The sequence below is a fragment of the Vidua chalybeata genome, chromosome 14 (genome assembly GCF_026979565.1).
Source record: "Vidua chalybeata isolate OUT-0048 chromosome 14, bVidCha1 merged haplotype, whole genome shotgun sequence".
NCBI lineage: Eukaryota > Metazoa > Chordata > Aves > Passeriformes > Viduidae > Vidua > Vidua chalybeata.
Genome location: NC_071543.1, coordinates 9716733 through 9742087, shown reverse-complemented (window position 1 = coordinate 9742087; position 25355 = coordinate 9716733). Strand labels below are relative to the sequence as shown.

Here is a 25355-nt window from a genome sequence, read left to right as displayed (position 1 = left end):
TTTTGCTTCTAATAAATTAGGCTTTTCAATGATTATATCTTACTAATTTAAAATACTTGAATCTGGTTTATAAACAAAAATATATGGTTCTTAGTGAAGATCATCAGATTTTCTCAAGTCCAATATCTTCTTCCCTCTTAACCTGGAAGCCAGTCTGCCCTCCAAGCTAAGCAGTAAATAATTGTCCCCTGCAATTGTTAAAAAAGGAAGAATTTCCAACCTCACTGGATCATAACCGATTATAAAACTGCCTCTATGACTGGACTAGAATACCGAACTTCTTTTACTTTAATGCCAGGGGAAAAATCCTCAAGTAGAGGAAGGCTGCAGAAATCCTGCTTCTATTTATGGATTTTCCCCCTCTCTGTTAGTTTTACTGGCACAAACTCCTAAACTAACAGTGGTGGTGTAGACAGGCTTGCTGGTAGCCCCATCTGCCCTTCTCTGGCATCATCAATACATCATGTGTGACCTCTAGGAAGGCCTCAAAGTGACTGGAAGACTCCTGAGGAGGAGACCCTCTAGAGGAACAGCATACTGAGCACTTCTTGGAATACATGTCTTATAAAGTATTTCAGCAGCCTGAAAAACAGAGGGAAAAAAGTATAAACTGAAAGGATTTAAGGGCCACCCTAAAGCTGTTAGTTCAGAGAGCTGTGAAAGATGGGAGGAAAGCACTACATCTGCTAAGTTTGAGTTTCATATTCTAGAAGAACACAAAGATGTAAGAGCCCACACTTTGGTCTATGTTCAGAAACTACATTCCTCTTGAGGAAAAGTGTCAGGAAACAGTTTAAAAATCACAGATGAACAAAATGTAGGTGTGAAATAGGAGAATCTTTCTTATCTTAAAGAGGAAGTGAGTAGATTTAAGTTTGATAGAAGGCCCTAGATAAAAATACAAAGAAGAGATATTTCCTTTCTCAAAGCATATAGATGAGGAAGAGAAATAACAAACAAGAGGAGAACAAATTCCTCCACAGTCTCACTTTCCAGAGGAGGAAACGTGGCGGTGAGTCTCTTTTACCACTCGGACCACAGCTGTGTGCCAAGGCACTGCAGAACAGCTGATGTGAACCCCAGCCAAGCCTTTAGAAGTATAGTAAAATCTGCAGAGGCAAAATTATTTGCTCCTTACAGTATTTGTTTGTAGCTTTTAGTAACCACAAAACACAGAGAATGTGGGATTTTCACATTCTAAGAGCCTAATTCAACTAATAAAAGTGAATATCAATGAAGTTTTCTCCATTTGTCTGGTCACTAAGTGGCAGCACATACTTACTTTCATAAATAATTCAAGGTAATAGGAAGTATTAACTTTAAAGTAATTATTAGCAAAAACAGTGCTTTCTATAAGAAGCACAACCAGCAGCATAAACAAATACTTGTACTCTTGGGAATAATTACATTCATATTCATTAAATGAATATTTTTCAAGGACATCAGTGTAGATAAGAATAGGTTAGGGCATAGCATTTCTTGCGACTTATATATAATACAGCATGGAAAAATGTATTTGGCTCAATCACAGCTTCAGAGAAGAACTGGGGTGAGAAATGCTGCGACAGAACTACACATAAACCCAGACATATCAGCAATAGAAATTAAATTTGATTTGAATTAAATCAAATTAAAGAAATGAAATTGAATTTTAATTCATTTATATGATACCACTCTTGTTAGTGCCCCTAAATAAAGTTGATTCTACCAGGAATGCACTTTTTGTTTGCCCCCAACTGTTAGGACAGGTTCTCTGGAATACTGCACTTCTCAAACCATCAAATATGCATCAGAACAAATGAGAGCAATCCAAACGAACGATTCCTACTCCCTGGCTAGATTATGTGTGTCATCCACACCCATTAATAAAACAAAACTCTTCAGTAAACTCTGGATAATGTTTCATTCAGAAACTAGCCAACACTGGGTAGGATTTGTCTCAACTCTCCAGCAGAGCAGGTGAATTATTTGGTATATAATCATGCTGACTCTTTGGTGAATGTGTTTAGGCTTCTGGAAGAATGAGACACTAATGTAAAACACTGCAATATGACTGTTCACTAGTTATTTTTTAAACTGAAATTATAACATGATAATCACTACACAGCTGAAAATAGGGAAACAACCATCACATTACCTGTAAATTAAAAAACCCTCAGGCCACACATCACATCTTTCACTGAGCTGAGATCTGTATGTGTGCATACATATATTTTTAATGCTGACAATCAATTGTTATGTACTGTGTGCAGAAATTCCATTAAACAGTGTATGGATTTACAAAGCAAGACTACAACAGGCTCTGAATGTTATGGAGAATAAGGGTAGGGAGCAGATCACTAACCTAATGTTACAGAACTTCAGAAATTGAATTCATTCTGAAAGCATTATTTTCAGGGAAAAGTTGTAGGAAGCTGGTTTATTACTTAAACTATTTGTCTAATCTTCTTAATACCTTACTGCAATATGACATTTGGTTGTTTTTTTCTGAAATTTTAACCAACTGGAATGAACCTCTCATACCAGGTCCCTACCTCAGGGTGTTCAGGAAAGCAGGATGGTTGTTCAGAATCACCCAGACATCTCTGAGGATGATGCTGGGGACAATGTGTTTTATCTATGTCACTGGAGACCACTCCTCTGAAATGCTCCAGGGCCCCCAGCTGTTGCTGGAACAGAAGATTTGCAAATTGTGGTAGCATTAGCCTTTATGTCAGTCTTGCATCCAAACTGAATGCACACAAGTCCCCAGAGGCCCCTGGGTAACCAGAAAATGCTCACACCACATTGTAGAGAGGCTGAGGAGACTTCAGCCCTGGGCTACAGTGCTCAGGTCTCTGCTCCCTGCACTCATCCAACAAGGACAGCACGAGGGAACGAGTCTGCCAGAGGTTTCCTCCTTCTGCCCTCCCAAAGACCTCTGCTTAAAGGCACTTAAGTATGATGGAGAAGACAGCTGATTGAAACTACTATACAAGAGAGAAGATATGATGAAACCATCTGGACAGAAACCAGATAAATAGAAACAAGAAGTGAAGAGGAATAATTAAAAATTGAATTAATAGAAAAGGAGAGAAAGGAGGAACACACAAAACCAAACTGAGCAGGAACAGTGAGATGAGATCTCTTGGAGGCTGCTATAATGACTAGAATCTGAATGCAAGGTCCACAAGGAAGAAATTAGGCAAGGAAGAAATTAAGTAAAAGAAAAGCTCTGGGGCAAATCTCAGGCTTGGAAAGAAAGTGCCTGGGACAACACCAGGGAAATAACTCCAAGGAAAGCAGTGGACAGGGAAAAAAAAAAAAAGAAGACAGCTTCCTACTGCTATCAAACATTTGCCAGCTCATGTAAAGTAAATGGTAATATTTGAACCTAGATGTTAGAAACTGATCAAAAACAAGTAATGCCAGATGATAATTACACTTCTTATTTCACTTTCTTTATAAATCTATGGAGTTGCAACTTAAGTCCGTGAGAGCTATTCTTAGACATATATTGCACTAATATTTCAAGTATTCTAAAAAAATCAGGTGTTGAGCAGTTCAAACTGCTCAAGTTTAGCAGGTATTTTTCACTTAATTTATATTAATTTGAATACCTACCCATAAAATAAAGGTAAATATCCCCCACTGTTTCCCAGGGTTATTGCAAAGAGAAATACATAAACATAGATGAAGTATTTGAATAACATAGTGATGAGCACCACAGAATTGCCAATAGGAATTTAATACTACTGTTTGAATAGTGGCAATATATAAGACTCAAGGTTATACACTGAACAACTAAAATGAACTAAAACATTAAATAGTTTGTCATCATGGTGGCAACAGTCTCTTCTGTAGACTCAAAATGACAAAGAGACGTCACAGGCGGAAAATGCAATCAGTGACTATAACACATGTATATACATAGAGACCTTTAATCCTGACACCAGAAGTGTTTTTGGTAACTAGATTTGATTTGATTTTAGACCAATGATCATTATCGTAAGAGAAGGCGAATAAATACAGAAAAGCAGCATTGTTTCACATGAAAAATCAAACAACACTGAAAATGCACCTCTAGGCACATAACAATATTCAGAGGGCTGTAAAAATTCAAGTTTAACAGAGATGGCAACACATTGTTAAATTATTTTTGCTAGAAGCCTTTAATTTCCCAGTGAATTTTTATACTAACTGAGGAATATAGGAACATGAGTTTCCTTTGTTCCAGAACTCTTTCCCTTGGCACCTTTCTATTCTCAATACAAAAAATTACTATTCCAACTTGCTTGGGAACATATTTTGTTTCATTTCGTGACATGGTGATATACAAAATATACACATTTTTATTTCATTCCCCTGCTCGCTTCTCTGTGATCTTTGCCTATATGAAGAACAAAGGTAGAGATTTCAGTATTTGTTGTAGCAGCATGATGAAGCAAATTCTGCTCCCATATAAATGGGTTTAATACAGCAGGGTTGAAACCTTCTCATTCATAAGATGTATGGATTAGTCAGCATGTAAATGATAGCAATAATTAAATTAATTTAGTCACATGTATTTACACATAATGAGTGCCTTTGCCATGAGCTATTATTAGCACTTATAAGTTAATTCATAATGAGGTAGCAGAGCTATGTCTGATAATGCCAGCAAAGTGCCTGAATTTTAGAACTTTTAGAGCACAAGATCATGTTCTGTTCCTATTTTGGCAAGTGGCTCAGTGATTGTCAAACCATGCAGCCCTTCCTCAGGTAAAACTCCCAGTTCAAACATATGTTTTTGCCCAAGGAAACAAGTCAGAAACCAAATAAAAGTACTGCTACTTTTTTAAACAAAACCAATTGTGACTGGGCTTTGCCACCAGTGCTGAGCTGGACTGAGCTGCCCAGGTGCCCAGTAATTGCCAGCTCAGAGAACACACTGCTGCTGGAGCTTGCTGCAGTCACAGTCACTCACCATGCTTTTAAAACAAAACCAGACTGACATAACTTGAATTCTGGACCTTGTTAAAAAAATTCTAGGCCAAGGGTCATGTTTCCTATGCCTTAATGCTCATAGGGCAGTCATGAAGTGTAATGCTCCAGTGTGAGATAATAAAATGCCTTTAGTACATTTCTTTGCATCACTAGATGCAGCAGTCACAAAAGAAGAGAAGCACACAACTGCAATAGATAATGAAAGGGAAGGCAGCCTTTTCCACAGACCAAATGCATTTGTAAATGTATTTAAAAACACTGATCTCCTGCCATAAAGTTAATATACTGTTTTATATTCAAATACAAGTCAAATTGCTCTGGTTCTCAATGAACAGTGGCAGCACCTGATTTACATTTGTTTCAAAGCAATTTAACTTTTTCTAATGGTCTCAAAATAGTCACATTCCAGCCCATAGATAAGAAAATCACTGTTAGCTCTATCCCAAAGAAACAGTCTGTAAGGTTTAGACAGGCAGAATTCTCCTCACAATAATGTTCAGTTAAGGACTGTCTCAAACCAGGTGCAGGGCTTTGCACACAGTCTTGTCAAATTTCATAAGGTTTGTGCAGACTCACCTCTCCAGCCTATTGAGGTCCCTCTGGATAGCATCCCTTCCCTCCATCATTGCCCACACCCCACAGCTTGGGGTCACTAGCAAACCAGCTAAGGGATCACACTGTTCATGTCACAACAAAGATGTTAAACTGCGCTGGTTCCATTTCTGACCTGAGGAATGTCACTCCCTCCTCACTGGCTTCCACCTGGGCATAGAGATTTTGACAGCAACTCTCTAAGTCCAACCATCCACCCAAGTGGTCCTTCTATCAAATCCATGGCTCTCCAGTTTACAGACAAGGATAGCATGACGACAATGTCAAATGCTTTGCAGGCAGATGATATCAGTTGTTCCTCCCTTATCCACCAACACTGTAACTTTGTCACAAAAGGCCACCAAACTTTTCAGGCATGATTTGCCCTTAGTGAAGTGATGTTGGCTATCAACAATCACCTCCTTATTTTCCATATGTCTTAGCACAGTATCCAGGAGGATTTGCTCCATGATCTTGTCCAGCATCAAAGGGAAACTGACCAGCCTATAGTTTCCCAGGTCTTACTTCAATTTCCATGTCAAGCATTTGGCAAGATGTACAGACAATGCTCAAGACATACACCACATCCCCAGTTCAAAATTTTCCAGAGGAAGTATTCAGCAAAGCCTGCTTCTAACAGAGGAGATAAAATATAATTACAGGTGAGATACACTCCACCGACAGACACTTTGCAGATCAACCACTCAAAATGCAAACTGGATTAATTAGCAGTGCCCATCCTTAATCAAAGGCCCTAGGAACCAAAAGATTAGATCTGTCTGGACCCATCAAAAGACTACAAACCAACTGCCTCCAACTGAGGCAGAAAAGCCAACGCACTAGAATAGATGAAAAACTGTAAAACAAACAGACCTTGCTACACCTGGAATCTGAAGTGCAAACTACACAGGAGACAAAGAAGCTGTGATTAACACCTTGTCAGGGGAGGGCAGCAATGCAGTAGGATAATAAAGGGAAGGTTCTCATTTAATCTTGGCACAGTTTGATTAGATGTAGATTTCTTTAATTTCTTTCCATAAATCTTTAATAAACTTTTTCCTGTTTGGGTTACCATAGATAAATATCTTGACCTGTATTCTACCAAAAAACCCCTTTATTTAATGACTAACTGATTATTGCACGAGTCCTTCTGTGATGCGAAGGCATTATTATTTTACAAATGGATCCCACCAGCTCGTTCCCAGATGTATCATCTTCAGATTCAATAAGCTTCCTGCATAAACAAGAAATTGAATGGCCTTTGTCCTTATTAGCTAATAGAAAATTAATTTTTTAGTGTTAGTTTTAAGGCTTGGGCCAGTTGCCAAATGTTTAGGACAGCTGCTACATCTATAGACAATACACACAAGTCAGAGATGGAAAGATCTATTGGATTATTTCCTTTGACTACAAACTGATGAAGAATAGCAACCAATAATCACACGCTTGTCACGTCCTGTGTAATATATAATCAGATGTGTTGGCTGATTTTAAACAACTGCAGCCACAAAACCTCTACCACTTCATTTACTGCTTCATACTACTCTAAAACAAACAAGTTGGAAAAAATTAATACTCAGTAGAAACATAATAGCTTTACAGAAGCAAAGAGCCAATGCACCCATCCAGTCTGATCACCTTCACAGTAAAAACAAGTCTCAACCAGTGACCCTCACATTAACCCTCATAGCACAAGGGCTCCAAGTACTAAGTACAGTTCCTTGGCAAATTATTCCCATGTTGAATGACTATACTGTTTAGAAACTGTCTCTGATTTCAGATTTAGGTTCCTCAGAGTGCCAGTTGCAGCTCCTAAGCCAGCACTGCTGGGTCTGTGTCTGTCAGCAGACAGTTCTGCTGCATATTCTGCAGGGGCTCCTGGTGATGACAGCATCACCTGAGAGTGAGAGACCCACAGAGCTCCTCCCTCCCTGCACCCATACTTCTTTCAGTTACCTGAGTAACAACTTAGACTTTCTCTACAGATTCAGGCCTTTAAAAAAAAAAAAACAAAAAACCTTTCCTTGAATAACAAGTCCCAAAGACACAACTGCATTTTGTGCTACTCTGAGATTCTTTGATTTTATATATCCCTGGTGTTTAAATGCTCGGAAGTGACTCATTTGAGAAGTGTTAATGACAGCTGCAATACTTCATAGTTCCTTGACAAGACACACATACACATACAGCCCAAAGTAGCATTTGACTTGTTGGCTCCATTTATCTCATTTACTGGCCCTTAAGGCCCCTTTCAGCATTACTGCTTTCCAAAGTAGTTCCTATTAAATATTTTATATTTGGTTACTATCCCACACACTGAATTTCATTCAGTTTGCTCTGTATCCTTCTGAATCTTTGAAATGTGCAGTCTTGACTCGTGTGCCAGGGATGATGTTTTAATGTTTGCAGTTTAAGTATCAGATAAGAATCACATTTTTAACACATTCATGACAATTTCTCATAAATATTTTTATGTCCCTAACACTGTATCATGTAATCATCCCCACATTTCAGATATTAAAAGCCCAACCAGCTAAATTTTAATACTGTAATAAACACATTTTTTATAATTTAAAAATTGAAAATACTATATTTAAGTATATTTGGTAATTAATGTTTCAAAACATAGGCAATAGCAATAAAGGCAGCAAGTACCCCTTTTAATAATCTGTTTCATTCCCCTGTTTCAACTGCTACTACTTCTATGCTACAAAATACTATGTGGGAAACAAAGGTTTCAATAAATTAAAAATATAAAAACCAATTATCTTTGACACAATAAAATCTTTTTTTCTGCAGAAACTAAACAGTTGTCCAAAGTCTGATCTGATACCACCTGAAAAACAGATAAGAATAATAAAGAAGTTCTTCCCAGTTAATAACAAAATTCTTTATTGAAGAGCTTTATGCATATTACATGAGGCATAGAATGAACCTGTGGAAGATAAGAGCTAAAATAATCAATATATAAAAATATATATAATTTGGGCTCTTCAGAGGACTGGCTCATCTTTTACCTGTATCGGTATAATGTGAAGTAATATAAGTCTTGATTTTGATGAGAATCTATTAGCTTTCTTCTAATGCAAATAATAAAAATCACTGCCTGGAAGCATGGTTTGGGAGATTAGAAAACAGCCAGCTGATAAGGTTGACAAAGTCTTTGGTTATGCCCTGTCTGTATGACAGTGTGTTATTCTGATTTGGCTTATTTTTTGCATTTTACCTAATATTTAATTAACTGATACAACTTCATTGCATATACTGAACATAGGTAAGCATTCCTAGTAATACTAGACAACCTGCAAAGAAGAGGCAATCTGGTGTGATGAACACAGAGTATTTCCAAATGCTTTAAAAATTCCACCCAGCAGAATGGGAGTAACTATGGCTTCCTCTATACATTCACTACAGTTTGTCATATTTCTGCCTCTGAAAAAACAGCTCAATGAAACCAGGTTTTCTACTTCTTGGATATTTTCTTTTAGGACAACTATAAATTTCAGTCACAGTTACCAGTTTATCACAGAACTGATGTGACCCAGAAGCATGCCAGAAGCATGTCTCTAACTAATCCCCTGGGTGCCCTCATGTTAGCAGAACAAGCTACATTCAAGAGAAAAGTCAAGAAACTAATTCAAAGATGAGGAGTAAAGAAATGCCACTGAATTTGGTAGGTGTTTATAATCAACCAGGTTAGATAAAGAGAAGGTTATTTCCTGTTCTGCTAGTCTTAAAGAACTAAAATGGCCAATAAGAAAAATCCCAAAGCAACACTGAAATACTTGTCATCTGTTTTCAGATCACTAACTCTAAAAAAAAAATGTAGAGGAAATATTTTTAGAAGTAATTAAATCAAACAAACAGCGGGCCTATAAGAAAGACCTATTTGTGGTAGAGAATTGTCTCTGTTTGTATTCTTCCTGTTCTGGTGACTCATTGTAAGCACCCAAAGAAGGGCCCACATTTGAAATTACCATCACAAGCTGCTGGGCAGAAGCCAGCTGAAGAACTCCTCCAAGTACAATTATTATTCATATGAAAAGGAGAAAATGCTTGACTGCCCAGTCAGCTGCTTTTTGTTTGCTTTTCTTGTATTTGCACATTGATCAATACATGAAACCCAAGAGAAGAAATTCTCTCAGATGAGGAATTTTGCAAAATTTTTCAAATTAACTGAAATTTTGAGGTATTAGTTGTGCAAATCAATCCAAATACCAACAACAAATTTATAGAGATAAATAAATTCCACACTTTTTACCTGCTTACCTTTTAACTTGTGTAGTGACGGATTTCAGCACAAGCACTCACACTTATGAGGTATAAAGATACTGCCCCGCCTCAAACTCTCTAAGCTGCTAGAAGAAGCAGCTGTATTGAGGCAGAGCAGATGTGCATTTACCATACCAGAATAAGCAATGCTGCCACCTCCAAACTTGCATCCTAGAAGAGGCTGCACTTTAAAAGACCTTTCTCTCTAAGTCGGGAGTATTAGAAAGTCCTCTATCTCTCTAGGAATAACTGCTTTACAAAATTATACATGCATTTTAAAATTCATTTGACACCTCAGGATTCCACTTCTTCACTTGACAAAGCTGTTTTTTCAGCTTTATCAGTCCACTTATACTTAGAATTCAAGCTTCAGAATATTACCAGTCAAGGACTTTACTAAAACCATCACCGAAATGTTGGTGTTCTCAAAGGACATAAGACAGGCAAGCAAGCAGAGAACATTACAGCAGGAAGGAGGCAAAGCAGCAGGTTGGAAAGCTTTTGCCATGTATTTTTTGGCTGCAATGTTGTACACCTGAGCTAGACAACTACACTCCAAAGAGTACTCAATTGCTGCTTTCATTTCTCTTCCATGGGCATATAAAACTTCAAATTCCATCATCACATGCTGAAAGGGCAGCAACAAGAGAGAGTAGAGTAGGAGACTGTGGGAGGGTTTTTGTGATACAGAAGACATCTGCCAAAGATTATCATCGAAATATGATCTGAGCTGGCAAAGCCAATGGACAAACTCCTCCACTTTGTGGACTGCCCATCCTGCTTCCCAGCTGGTTGAGGCTCTGTTTCCACATTTTGACTCCTAAATTTCCCGTGGGAACCTAGAACCCGAGCTCTGCCAGCTGTCCAGAGCCCAGATCCACCTACATGAGCCCATGCACAGGAACTATTTTTTTTCATGACTGCACAAATCTGGAGCTTTGGAAGAAAATAATCTGAAACCATTTGAACATGGCAACTCACTGCCATTTCTCTTACCAGAAACTTTTTTCCATAAGAGTGGCCACAATTCAGTATCTCAAGAGCTCTTACTGAGCCCAACAGAGAAACTTAACTGAAACTGCAGGATTTGACTTAGCTTTCTGCAAAACCTGAAGGGACATGCAGTTTTTTTTTTTCTTTTTCCCAAACAGAAGGTAGTTAATAATTCAATCTAAACTGCTACAGAAGCAATGAATGAAAAAATAAATCTACACAGATTTATGCAAAAACTCAGTTGTTTTAGACTTTACTTATTATGGCTCTTTATTTAACATTAATAAGCACTGTTGGAGTGGCAAAGCAATTGCAAATGAATGTGTTTATTGCACGTACAGCTGTAGTATTGTTTTTGCCATTATTAGCCACTAAGCAATGTATAAGATAGCTAGAAGAAAGCTCAAAAATTCCACTAGAGCTGGCTGGTGAAGTACAGAAAATGCTTTCTATTTGATTTTGTATTAAAAAGAAATTGGATATCACAAGTCTAAAATGGTGATGCCAGAAAGATATTTTCAGAGAAATCACAGAAGACTGCCTTTAGAGAAAAGACGTCAACAAAAATGAGTGACTGAAATAATGTGGAGTACTTTAGACATGGACAAGAGGTACTAGGGATCAGAAATGAATTATTACGCTCTAAAATGATCCAATAAAAATTGAACTGTAGTGCAGTAATCAGAAAATGTATTGGAAAAGAGATAGGTTATAAAAAGAAAAAGGAGCTTTCAAGTACTGTAGGCTATTAGCTACTACTGAGAAATCTGGATTCAGGAGATTATATTTCTAAAAAAATATGCACACAACCAAACATAGCTGAATTTGCTGTTCAATAGGTAGTGAACTATAAAAATTAAAAAGATAGATTGGAGACAGAATTACAGGCTAAAATAAAAATAATCAATGCAACCATCAATAGGAGTTTTGAAATGAACACTACTGGCTGAACACACAACCACGCAGGCTTCAGGAAGAATGACTCAATTATGTTTTTCCCCACAGGCAAAGATATAAAAGATAGTTGTAGACACATTGAGCACATCAGAGAAAAGCATTTGGACAGTGCCCCTTGTTGCAGAGGAAGAACTGCAATTCTAAACGGTGAGTAATTAGGGACTCCCTGGAAGAAATACATTTGGGCTCTGAGGCCTTTGGCAGAGCAGCCCTGTGCCCACCTTTGCAAATGCTCACCAGCACACGCTGCCCACAAACCCACACAAAATGGGAAGGAAGAACTTCCTTTATCGAAGCAATGGAGAAGCACTGGAACAGCTCAGCTGGGAGAGAGGAGGGCTGAGGATTTTTGAAAAAGGCACAGTGTGAAGTCTCATTTCTAGTCATATACGCTTCCTTATAAATATATATCATCTTCCTTATAAAAGGAAATTATGTAATATTCTGGAAAACCTTTTGGCCTCAACAAAAATGTACAAGTACATTAAAAAAAATTTGGAAATTTTCCCTTCACCAGAAGTATTGCTTTACAGCAAAAGTTCCACCCCCATCTGTGATCGGCAGCATAACCTAAACCTTTCCATGGTAATCAAAAGGTGCAAGCATCCACAAGTTGTTTTATCATAAAGAAAATAACTGAGAAGTCTCTAGTGCTGAGCTGTAAATCCTGCATTGCTTATCAGGTCCCACTGACAGTGCACAGCTCACAAGCAGCTCTCTTACTCAACAATTCAAGGAGATTCAAGTAAGATTCAATTCAAGCAAATTACATCAGATACTTTCTGATTGTGTAACTAGAGGTATGATTATACCAAATTATGCAGAAAAACATAAATTCCAAGCATGCATTATGACCCTGCCACATCTGCCACAGTAAAATACTTGCTCTAAAAGACCTTAGTGTGATTGGGCAATAACAAAGTTTGCTGTCTCAAAAGCACTGTTTGGGGAAAATTAATCAAATAGGATGTTCTCAAACCCAAAGTGCCACTTGACATTGATGTTGAACAAAGCAATGAGAAGGGCAGACAAGTCTGAACAACACTTACTATGACTTTGGTACGTATAAAAGGTATGTATCAATTTATAATCTACATCTACTCAAAAATAATTGTAGGCAGAGAGAAAAAAAAGTTTAAAAGCTACATGGAAAGATGAGAGTAAAACCCTTTCAATTAAACAGGAGGGAGGAGTGCTAGGAACCATAATTAATACAATACACAGCCTAGAAATACCCTTAACTTTTGTCCCTCTGTTTACCTAATGCTTTTGAGATCCCTTCATAAAGTTTCTAGCAACAGAGCTGAACAACCCTAACCTGATGTCCTAAGCCATCCCCACTTGCAGATATTTCCTCCCACATAGGTACCTTTTAGGATATGTGGTTTCATGGAATAAAAACCCCATCCCCAGCTCCCCTTCTGGATGAGCCAAGGCAAGGAACATGGTTACTTTACAACTTGTGGTTTGTGGTGCCCCAGGGGCTGCCCCTCTGTGTTGCCAGAACAGCTCTGGCCAGCAGCTCATGATCAGAAGCTGACATGTGCTGCTCAGCTCAAAGTCAGAGCTGGGAACATGGTAAAAAAAATCTAGACTTCAGATCATCTGGGGTAGAAATTTAAGACAAACAAAAAAACCACTGGCAATATAGTTAGTCATCAGAATATGTGAATCTGATTTAAATATTTCTCAAAAGCATCTGTAAGGGAAAAGAAGCAGCCTGCAGGAATTTTTCAGTGCTTCTGAGCCCATATTCTATAAGAGCTAATTGTATACTTTTCCTCTTATGCTCATGTTACCAAGTATAGAGTGAGAGTATAGAGCTAGATAAGATTATATAAACAAAATTAATATAGAAAATGCTGAATTTTATTTTGCAAGCCCTTTATAGAAAAGCAAGTTGAAACAAGCAGCATTCAAATCTGCATTATTCTGAAAAATAAACTACAATTTCATATACAGCTTCTCATTCTTAACCTATTTTCTACTGCAAAAATTAGAAATAGGCTAATACACTTAGTTCAGCTTTCACTTTTAGGAGACTACGGAGACTGCAGCCATAGACCATTATGTTTCTTCTAGATGAAACAGTCACTATGTTTCTTCTAGATGAAAGCTACTTGCTATTATTAATACTCCCCTTTTGTAAGACAGGGATATGTTAATATTTGTAACCCAGAATAATACAGATTTATGCTGATCTTCATCTTACTCCCAAGCCCAAGAGGAAATGAAATACTAACAAATTTGAAAAATGTAAGATAATACTTTCTCATGTAATTTAACACACAATGAATTAAATGGGTAAAAATTAAAAAAGGTTGGTAAGGAAGAATGAACCTTTCTCATCCACAAGACAACAATAAATTCTTAGATCTCACATCATCAAGAAAAAAATAACATTTAGATTAAACCTTGTTAGACCCTAAAATGATAATTTGTCACCTCTGCATCCATCCTGTACTCATTTGCTAGATCCCTTCTTTTTATTTCACTTATGTTATTACAGTTTGGGCAAGTCAGGTGGAGGCCATGAAGATGCTCAGAGAGCTGGAGCTAAGGAGACAGGCTCGGGCTGGAGAACAGAAGGTTCCGGGGAGATCTCAGAGCACCTCCCAGTACCTAAAAGGGCAACAAGATGGAGAGGGCATGGAATGACAGGGCAAGAGGGAATGGCTTTAAATTGACAGAGGGTGGGTTTAAAGGGGATATTGGGAAGAATTACTCCCCTGTGAGGGTGGTGAGGCCCTGGCACAGGGTGCCCAGAGAAGCTGTGGCTGCCCCATGCCCAGATGTGTCCAAGGCCAGGCTGGATGGGGCTTGGAGCATCCTGGGAGAGTGGAGGGTGTCCCTGCCCATGGCAGGGGTGGAACAAGATGATCCTCACGGCTGCCTCCAACTCAAACTACTCTGTGATGTGGCAGCTGGAAAGCATTTTGCTACGGGGATGAAAAAAGCTCCAGTTTTCTTTGTATATAAAACCATTCTGGCTGACAGTATAAGGAACCAAATGAGAGTAACTTGATCTCATTTATCTAGCAGCCTTAACTGTTATCTTCCATGATCAGAGTTCACAAGTTTTTCCTTAGCCTTATTTTGCACTAATGATATTCAACTTTCAGCTTTGAGCAGAACATCCAAAACTTTGATGAAAAACAGGTTCCAACTGGTAGAAACATCTACATTTTAAGACATATAAGGAAAATTGATTATATTTCAAAATAACTATGAAACTAAATAAAATAATTCCAAAGGACATACATACAAAATATGACTATAGGTTATTTCTGTAAATCAGATTGCTAATCTTCTAAAACATTTAAAAATTTAACCAAAAGAGATGAGAAATAAAAAACACTGTAAACTTAATAAAAAACACAAATAAAACATCAGGATAGACATGCTGACTGTTTAGAATGGAACTGTTCCCAGCAACACACTTGTCCAGAGATGTCCTCCTGTAGAATTCACAGTAAATGCTCAACAAGAGAAAAAGTATTTTGTTCAGTGTTTGCCTGGTCTCATAAAGGTTGTGAAATTAGAAGTCAGACAATCCTCATCCTTCTGCACTACAGCACCCTGACAGAAAGCAGACACTTCTCTGTCTACCCTATCTCAGTTTTCCCCCCTGTGGCAGCCTAAATAAACTGAGGTCCCAAGAATTTCAGAATCACTGCAAAATATTCTTGCACTGTGAAGTATTTCTGGAGATAATTTCCTTTGCATTCATACCCAGAATACTGAGAAAATAAAAAGGATTTAAATGAAAGGAGTGATAATTTATTTTGCTGCTGGCTCCTCAAGGCACATCCACAATACTTGCTGTATCACACAGGGGAGGAAAGCCAAGAGATTTTTTCCTGAGCTCTAATGCCAATTTACTGATTTCCGGAATAAAAATCAGACCTGGTTCTTCTCCTCAAGCTTTCCTCCCTCCCCTTCTCCACTGCCATGAAAGAAAAAAAACCTTCAGGGAAAAAAATATTACACAACCTTGTGCAAATGGACTGATAATTTTTACTATGCTGTGGGAAGGGTCATTTAGATTCTGGAATATAGAAATATTTCTGCTACATTCTAAACACTGTTTCATTATCTTTAATGAAAGATACTAAATATTGATATTTGTCTTTAAATTAGTGTTCAGTGTGCTTAAAAGAGAACCACAAAAAAGGGAATGTTTTAATACCGTGTAATGATTTTAATAGACTGCATGAAAACTGTAAAGATTAAAATAGCAGACATGCAGATGCAATGCCCTTGTTAATCAGGAAAAGCAATAAAGATGGTAATTTTAAACAGCAGAATTTCCCCCACAATACTGACAAAAAAGTCATTAGCTGAATTTCCATACATAAACAATTTCAGAAATGGCTTAAATACTGGGGGCATAAGCTCAAGACTTGCATGATATTGCAGCTGAGGTGATGCTTTCAGAAGCATCTCACACTTATCCAAAGCTATTTGGATAAACTTACATGCTGCCTCAGAGACAGTAACATTTCCAAAGGAACCACTCTAAGGTCAACAAAAGCATCTTACACTCTGAACAAGTGCAGCAGAGCAGTTCCCACATCAGTGAATATGCCAATGCTCCCCAAAAGACATTGCTATGTTACTGCAGGGGTGCACATCCCTCCTTTCACACCGAGGAGCCTTCTTTGAAACAACAGCAGAAGCAACCAACATAAGCACCATGTAAACACTGAAAGATCAAAAAAAACTCCACAACAAAAGCAACAGAGGTCTTTTATTAAGGGAAGGTAAGTAGCCCTTTTCTGTCAAATATCTGAAAGCATCATAAATCAAATATCTGACAAGCTATAGCAAACTGCAGAAGTTGAAGGAATTTCACCATGAGGGCTTTTGCATTTTATTGATGAGGTTGCCTTAATCTGTTAGGTGCCTTAAATGATCTGATGGGCAGGAGAGTACAAACAGAATGGAATCCATACCACAACAAAAAGGCAAAATAAAGCATACAAGGAACAAAGAGAAAAATATTAAATGACACAGAGGGAATGGGATTAAGACCAATATTTACCTTTATATTTTCAAGGCTACTTACACATATTTAACCTAAAAGGTCTACTTGCAAATTAGTAATTCAATTTCTTAATTGCACCACTGTAAATAGAAAGTGACAGGACAGGAGCTAATGGATATACTTCAGCCATCATTATTAGAAACACAATCCTGCATAGAGAGGCAGCCACATGCCCACTTCTCAGAGCATGTATTGCTATCGTAATGTAGCTGTTGGTAATAATTTCCTAGAGAAATGAGAAAGCCAGAGATCAGCTTAATACCTGAGTTGTTTACAAAATAACAGTAAATAACAGCAACATTAATCACAATGCTGTCACTTTCTTACATTAAAGACAAGACTTTTATGAAGAGCCAAATCCAAGCCTAATTTAAACAGGTGTGAATTCACAGTAGGTCTATTGTCACACACCATAAATTAAATCAGAGCCTTGTCCTTAGCTAAATCTTCCCCATGTCTGCATAACTACAGCATTCACAAAGCTGTGCTTCTCATACAGCATCAGCCACTGTAGTATTTCCTTTACTAATTAAGTTTCTCTATCCCTTTAATAGATACTGTTAAGATACTGAATATAAAGTGCAAAGAACTAAGGTACTTGTCCAAAACTCACCCATCTGCCCAGCAATCAAAATGAAAAATCCCCAGAGATTTAGGACAGTCAAAAGCTCTGTTAAATGGATCACTGCTCCCAGGCTATAAAACAAATACTTAGATGAATTACACAAGAATAATCTTACATGTTTCTAGCTCATTAAACTTAGCTTTGATCTGTAACCTACTAAATTCTCTTCTACATCTACTTATTAATATATGGCTAATATTATTACCCCATCTTTGCAGCCTGATGCTTAAAATGTTTCTTATTATTAGAAGTATTGTTTAAAATAGAATCTGATACCATACACTCATGTTAAGAAAAGAATTTTCCCAACACTTAATGTGGGCAAAAAGGAAAAATTATGTGTTTCCACAGCTGGTTTCCCCCCCCGCCCCCCGGCTTTGGTTTTAAAAAGACAAACAAAAGTCCCCTGACCAGATCTCACAAGCACTCTAATGCTACATTGCATGACCAGTGGTATTTCAGCATGTACTAAAACCCTAATTTCTTGCCTACAAATCTCAAAGAAGTAATTATGAACGACACCTAATACCCAGTTGTCATAAAATAATTCAGCCAAAGAAATTGAGCAGAAATCTGGATCCAAGACGAGTTTGCATTTCACAGCACACTCCTCCAGCACTGAGAATCCTGTACTCTCACTGTGGTGTAGAGAAAGAGTAACTAATTACACAAAAATGTCTAAGTAGATGTCAGGAATGAGGCAAACAAGTCAGACTGAAAAGTACGTTAAAGGAATCTGACAAAATAAAAGAGGTTAAAAATTGGGTTATTTTAGGAATGGCTGAAGTTCCACACTAGCTCTCAACTGAGATGTAGCAGCTTAAAGTAAAAGAGTTGATGGCTGTGCAGGTGTGCTAAATGTGGTTCAAAAATGGATTGTGGCATGGCATAAATGCACTTGAGGTCAAATTCATCAAATGTCACAGCTGCATAGACATCCTGTAAAGGAAAACAAAAGAATTGAATGAACAATAATGAGGAAGGTTATATGGACATAAAATGGACTGTGGGCTGCTTTTTGATACACTACCTAGTGTGGGAGGCATATCTGTGTCAAGCCATGTAATTTTAGGGATATATCTGGAGATCATGCTTCCTGTAGGTCAGGTTTGTATCCTCTTCTTGGCCACACACTCCAGAAAGATAAACAAACAAACACACAAATAAATTTGCCAGCTCAGTAATCTGGCAGATGAAAGCACTGAATTTGATGTTCTGATGTGCTGCAGTCACAGATACCATTGTACCAGTAAACTGAGGGCAAGTGAAGTCTTCAATGGAATAAAGGAACTAATTTTGATATGGTTATTCTGTGGTGTTGCTGTCTGAAATTTACATTCACATACTGTAGAGTAACACTGTTTAAATGGAACTATTTATACTATACCAGAGATAAGCAATGATCCCCAAGAAATTGGTCATTCATTTCGTGCAGTCAATATATATTTTGCTTAGCCTCAGGCAAAGCTGAAGGCAGTCTGTGCACTAATAGGCTATTATTAGTTGCCATTAACTTGACAACATTAAACGGGAATGCCGGTGTTTCATACAATCTGTTAAATGCTGCCAAAACAACCAGAGTGTTTTAACAGTGATTATGACAGAGTTGGTGTGTCTACAAAGGAAAACAATTCTCAAATAAATTCTCAAACTGGGCTACCCACAATAAACAGAGAAGCATATATCCTGTGCCAGGGAACTTCAAGCTAGAGCTTAGAATGAATAGAAGAATGTCAAGAAATAGCTAAAAAGAAAATTTTACAAAGTACATTACTCCAGATCAATGTAAAGCAAAAAACTGTCTTGAAAGCACATCTACTGGAGTCCACACAATTAATTGTCCCAGTATTACCACAAAATGACCTGTTCTGCATTTGTAGCAAAAACTGTGTTCATAAAGGAAGAAAAAAAATAAACCCAAACCCGAAACCCTACTGACCCTTTCAAAATATGGACAACAATGTTTTCTCAAATCATGCAATAACTGTACCTTTCCCATTAATTTTACTCCAGTTCCAAATAGCTGTATTCACATACCATTTGGTCAACCCCTTGAAATCCAGAATTGCTAAATACTTTTACAGAAATTAGGAAGTATAATGGAAACAAAGATTTCATGTACTTCCAGCAATAGATCTTCTGCACGCTCCCATTTTCACACCAGAGTAGTTACTGGCAGGCACAAAAAAATACATTTCCATGGCAGAAACTGACAAGGATAAATGCAGTACTTGTGGCTCTCTGATAAAGCCCCTGGCACACAGGACTGCATAGAAACAGGAAGATGTGCCATCTATGACATAATTTAAGTAGAGATTTATGAACTTCTGTATTCAAAGAGTGCTCTGTTGCTGAGTGCCAACCCAGATGAAAAACACACTGCTCTCTGGATCAGGAATCTTGGCTATGAACTTAGCAGTGAAATAATAGATAATATAAACAAATATAGCTTGAACTGCTGTGTTCAAATTTATTCAGACCTTAACTTTCAAAACTGTAATTATTATAATGACTCAACACCACAGGAAGCACTGATACATGTTCAGTTGGCCCTGCCTGAAGACGTTTAAAGAGTTCAAATGAACTTGTGCTCTCAGTTTCTCTATCTTCCAACTTGCTCTTGCCCTTGCTTTCCTCTCTCAACTATTTAGTTAAAACTGGTACTCAAGCACCTCAAACATGAATCCCTGATTTAAAAATTGTTATAAGGCAGACAAGAAATGAAATATTAAAGCCACATACAAAAAGACTATCTACACCAATTTAAATTGATTAAAATCTTTCTCAGAGACAAACCTTTAGAAGAAAGCATTCTTTGGTGGGGAAGCACAATCTTATGTGTCCCTATCTTAACAACACTTAACCCATGGTTCTTGCTACATCTGTGCAAGATGATGAAGGTGCACTACTTACAGTAATTTTCATCTACAGAAGATTACTTATTTAGTGGTACATGTAGTACTAAGCAAAATATCATCAACACCCAGCTGCACCACTGCACTCCAGACTGAAATACAGAACTCAGTTACATGCTTAATTTGCTTTCAATACTTCTGCTTCCAGGACCTTACAGGAGAAATGTGTATTTTCTAGTCTAAACAGCACAAGTATGAACATTCCTTCCATGAAGCATTCCCTTTCAATCATTTTTACAGTTAAGTGCCGACCAATGCCAGGGAGACCAGATTCAACTCCTTCAGCCACCACCTAAAACCCAGCATCTCTAGCAAATCACAAACACACACCTCCCTCAAGCCAAAACAAAACCTGTCTATGCAATAAACACTTTACAGAGGATGGATCCCACAGAAAGAGGAAGCTGGAAGACAGGCAGCCACTGCACGCTGGAGATGGGGTGACATCTAAAAATTAACTGATTCCAGCAACATAATAAAATGTGGCCGCACAGAATGCTTAATCCTTAAAGGAATACTTAATTAGAAACTAGCTGTGCACTAAAGTATTTTTTAACCTCAACCAGATAATGTAATGCTTTTGAGCCTATATTGGACATTATCATTGCTACTGGCAGACATTGAGGTGAAGTTATATAATTATGAGCTTCATGTTTGATAAATTCGAACATGTAAGTATAGAAATGCCATTTATACTGAATGAAACCTTTTTCAGTTGTATTAACCTTATGACTACAGAGGCTGAAAATATGTCACTAAAATATGTCGTTGTCAACACTGGAGTGTCAATATTTAATGACATCTAGACCTGCCACAACATGCAGCTATTAAACACAGAAATTAAAATATCAGCTAAGCTTGTTGATCTTAAGCATGATAAATTTGTTTACTTACTATACTTTGTAAGGAAACAGAGTAGCTTTTAATCAATTTTAATGCAGAGTAAAAAAATACTAATTCCTCACATTACTTAATTAAATACACATTTTTCCCTTCTGTGACACACTAAATGGTAAGAAAAGCAAATGAGTAAAAAATCCTGAATGAGAATGAATATTTAGAAAACACACATACAGAAAAACCAAGCCCATGTGACCCACAAGCCCACTCTCTATAGGCAGAGAAACACAGAACTGAGACATGACAAAGACCTGTTCAGTCTGCCCTACTGATAAAGACATGTCTTAAGGTGTAGTATAATATTAGAGGTAAATAGAGAATATAGGACTGCAGGTGGTCTTTCTCAAGTCAGCTGGTTGAAGAGCCTTAAAGCTATACCCAGAAGCCACAGGAGTAACTGTATGCAAAATGTGATATAAATGTACATATATAGATTTTAGAACCTAATTCATAGGTCAGAAAATTCAAATGATAAATGTCTCATGACATAAAAATGAAGAATGTGGGAAATTTATTCATCTCGAGAGGAATTATGTTTGAACAAAATCACAGTTTCATTTTTCTCTCTTATTTTCTGTCTAAACTATAAATACAATACGCACAGCAAACAACCCCTTCACCTTACTTACAGTACAGGGATCTAGGAAGGAAGGGGGAAAAGAGAAAGAAAACAAAGGAGAAAAAAGGAAAATAAGAGAAGTAGAACAAGAAAGTTCTGAATAAATTATTACTACTATTGAGTACATTAGACGCATTTCTTTATTACCATTCTCCCCATCAGACTTCCTTTCATGGTCAGTGTCAGTGAGGGACAATGCAGAGTTTGCCCGGCTGGACAAGCAGGAGCTGTGTTCTGATTTGATGCCCCTCATCCACATCCTCAGGGCGTGGTCCGGGGATGCTCCTCCTTCTGTCTCAGTGTCCACATCCGAGCCCACCTCCAGCGGGTAACTGTGCTCAGCTACACCATGGAGGTCAGTTTGATAGCCAGAGCACAGGATATGGGGAGTCTCACAGAATTCCATGTCTGGAAAAAACAAAAGTTCAGAAAAAAATGTAGCAGTGAAAAGCAATATAACTTTGATTTTCTTTTGGAGAATCTGTTTTGAGAATTAACATTGTTCACACTATTAGAAGACTTTTTTGGTCAGTGACTCACCCTGCTATCTACTCTAAAGGTAATACAACTAGAAGAATATATAGTAAAATATATAGTGCTGCACTGTAATTGTGCCTTTTTGTCTGATAGAAGTATGTATGATAGCTCAAACATGTGCACACCCACACACTGATAGCTGCACATCAATTTACAACTGAAGTGAGCATCTGCAAACACGGATACTTTCTCACATTTTGCCAGGAAGGCAACAGTTCTAAATTAATCTCAGTATGTTTTTAACCTAGGGAAAGTGTAGCAAATTTGCCAATAGAGAACTTAAAAAATAACATTTAAAATACTTGGTTTATTGTGGAAGACAAAGGAAGGGTACTTACCATTGGCTTGCTCTTTGAGAGTGCTGTCCTTGCATATTCACACCAGTGGGTTTGGGTTCTCCAGTGCTGGTGGCCTACAGGAACCTCCTAGAAGAGCAGTGACTGCTAGGACTGTACAAGGGCCATCTCATGACACCAAGCCATCTGAGATTTGAGAGTTGTACAGTGCTACAAGTTATTCTTACTGAACACCGCAGCTGTTGGGCAGCAGAAATCCAAGGACAAACAGAAGGTGGACAGGACCCATAATGTGAATATGCAGAGGAAACATTCTCGAAGAACTACAGGTAAGTAACACACATCAGCAAATTGCAACTCCCCTTTGAGGTAGCCTCTGCATATTCTCACTTGTGAGAATCCAATTACAAATGCAACTCACAGGGACTATGACAGGGAGTTCTAATTAAATAAGGATTACAGAACTGCACTTCCTAATTGAACATCAGACCTGGGATGCCATCTTGAGAGACTAAATACAATATCAAATATGCATACAGTATTTCAGTTTCTAGAAAAGAAACATTAGAGACAAGAGTCATTGTTTAAGACTAAGGACAAATACTCTTTTCTACTGTCATCCTAACCAAAGCTTTAATTTGCCAAACTAATCCACTTACCAGCTAGTGAGAGGAATGATTCTGATTTTAATTGCTCTCCTTTAAATAATAAAAAGCCCTAGTATTTTCTTGAAGGTATCAACCAAAACCTACAAACCAAGTGCTAATATATAAATTAAACCACCTGAAGAAATTGTAATTCATCTGTCTCTATACATTTTTCTTTTGCCATCCAAAAATTCCTAAAAGTCTTGGCTGTAGTCTTGGCTTTGAGCTCAGGGAACAGCAACCTCATTTGTGGAGGGCAAGGGAAGAAGGCAGGCAGCAAAGAGAAAAGCATGGCCACAGCCTCACTTTCCTACAAGAGTCATGGAAGGTAACCTTGTCTTGCCTGCTGTGGTAAATCCCAGCAGCATCAGCCACCACTGCTCCTGCACCCTTTGGAGCAGCAAGACTGGTGTGGGGATGATCCCAAGTGCTCCATCACCACTCTGGTCTTTTCCTCTTGTTCATAGGAGGAGGATGTGGTCTCAGCCCTATCCTTGAGAAGCTGAGATGTACCTTCATGAGCCTGGTCCTCCAAGCCTCTCAAATGCACTGAGACTGACTCCAAAGTTTGATGGAGATGGCTAAGAGAAAACAGCCAAAATATTTGGAAGCAGTTGCATAGGGAATATTTGGCATTTGAACTTTGCCTTACAACAGGTGTGATTTAAGGAAACATCATCTGATCCTTCTTCCCCTTTAAAAGAGATCTTTGCTTATTTTCACCATCCGAGGAACTTCCCCATAATTAAAAATCTTCCTGTAACTTCAAGAATCACCTCAGCTGATGCCAGGTCCTCAGGGGAACAAGGATGCAGGCATTTTTTTACATGGCTGTCCCTCCAGGCAGATGTCTGCCATTAGCAGCCTGGAGCCCATGTTCTCCCTGTTTGCATTTGCATATGCCACAGGGAAAATTCATCCCAGCAAATCCCACAAAATGCTAATTAGATTACACATTTTTAAGAAGGACAGAATTTACCCTTCAGTTTATATGTTAATTCCTTTTTTTTTTTTTTTGTGAAAGAGACTTTTTACACTATAACTCATGTTCAACTCAAGTTTAACACAATCTATTGCCTTAATAGTCTATTTTTTAAGTATACAAGCCTTTGCAGGATTTTAACTCCCACAGGATGAATTTTCTGAAAAGCTTTTATAATGGCAGAAGTGGCTGCTTTTAGTCTGCATATCTAACCTTTTTACCTAAAATACTACATATTTCCACAAGGAGATAAAGTTCAAGTAGATTTACGATAGATTCACTATTACCACAAAGACACAGTCACAAGAGAAATGAGAGAACATTAATACAAAATTCAAGGTTTTGCATGAATAGAGGACAGAGGAAAAAAAAAGTAGCAGTTATGAAGATGATGAAAGGATTTTCAACTCTGGACCCTCATGGAGCCTGTTGTAACACAACCATTAAAAAACAAGTACTTTATCTCACATTGATACTAATTTTCTTTTTCAAAAGGTAATGCACAAAGAAATATAAAATATCTAATAAGCATCAAAAGGAAAGAAGGCTTGTTAAAAAAAATCAGCATTTCAATTAACAGACCCTTTTCTTTCTACTTCTAAATACAATTTTCTATTAAAAAAAAATCTTCAGAGATAAGAGTTAAAGATAATCAGTTAAAGAGAAGTTGGACAGTGGTGCCTCTGCTATTTAAGGCTGATATGAGAACTGGGCAGCTGACCAGGCAGTTCGAACAGCTTCAGCTTTGCTCACAAAGCTACGGAAAACGCCAGGCAGCTCACGAAGGGTTTATTTACTGAGCCATCAATTTAGCCACCAGTACAGTTCAAAACCTAAGTCAGGATTTTCATGCAGGTACAAAACACTTATTGCACTGCATCTTCCATTGTATCAGGAGTAACTGTGTGCCAGCTACTCTTTCTGCAACTCTTTTATTTTTTCTCGCACAGGTTAAAAAAAGAAAAAAAAGTTACCCTAGTGAAAGACCAGAGAGGCCCTTCTCTCCAAC

The 25355-nt window shown here is 37.8% G+C and overlaps 1 protein-coding gene across 1 annotated transcript in view; it reads right to left on the bottom strand.

The window, feature by feature from the left end:
• Nucleotides 1-25355, bottom strand: part of TENM1 (teneurin transmembrane protein 1) — a 304289-nt gene that overhangs the window by 180678 nt on the left and 98256 nt on the right. Inside the window, exon 3 of the mRNA XM_053955867.1 lies at nt 22032-22292. Coding sequence (XP_053811842.1) covers nt 22032-22292 — 261 coding nt within the window. The remainder of the gene's footprint in view (nt 1-22031; nt 22293-25355) is intronic.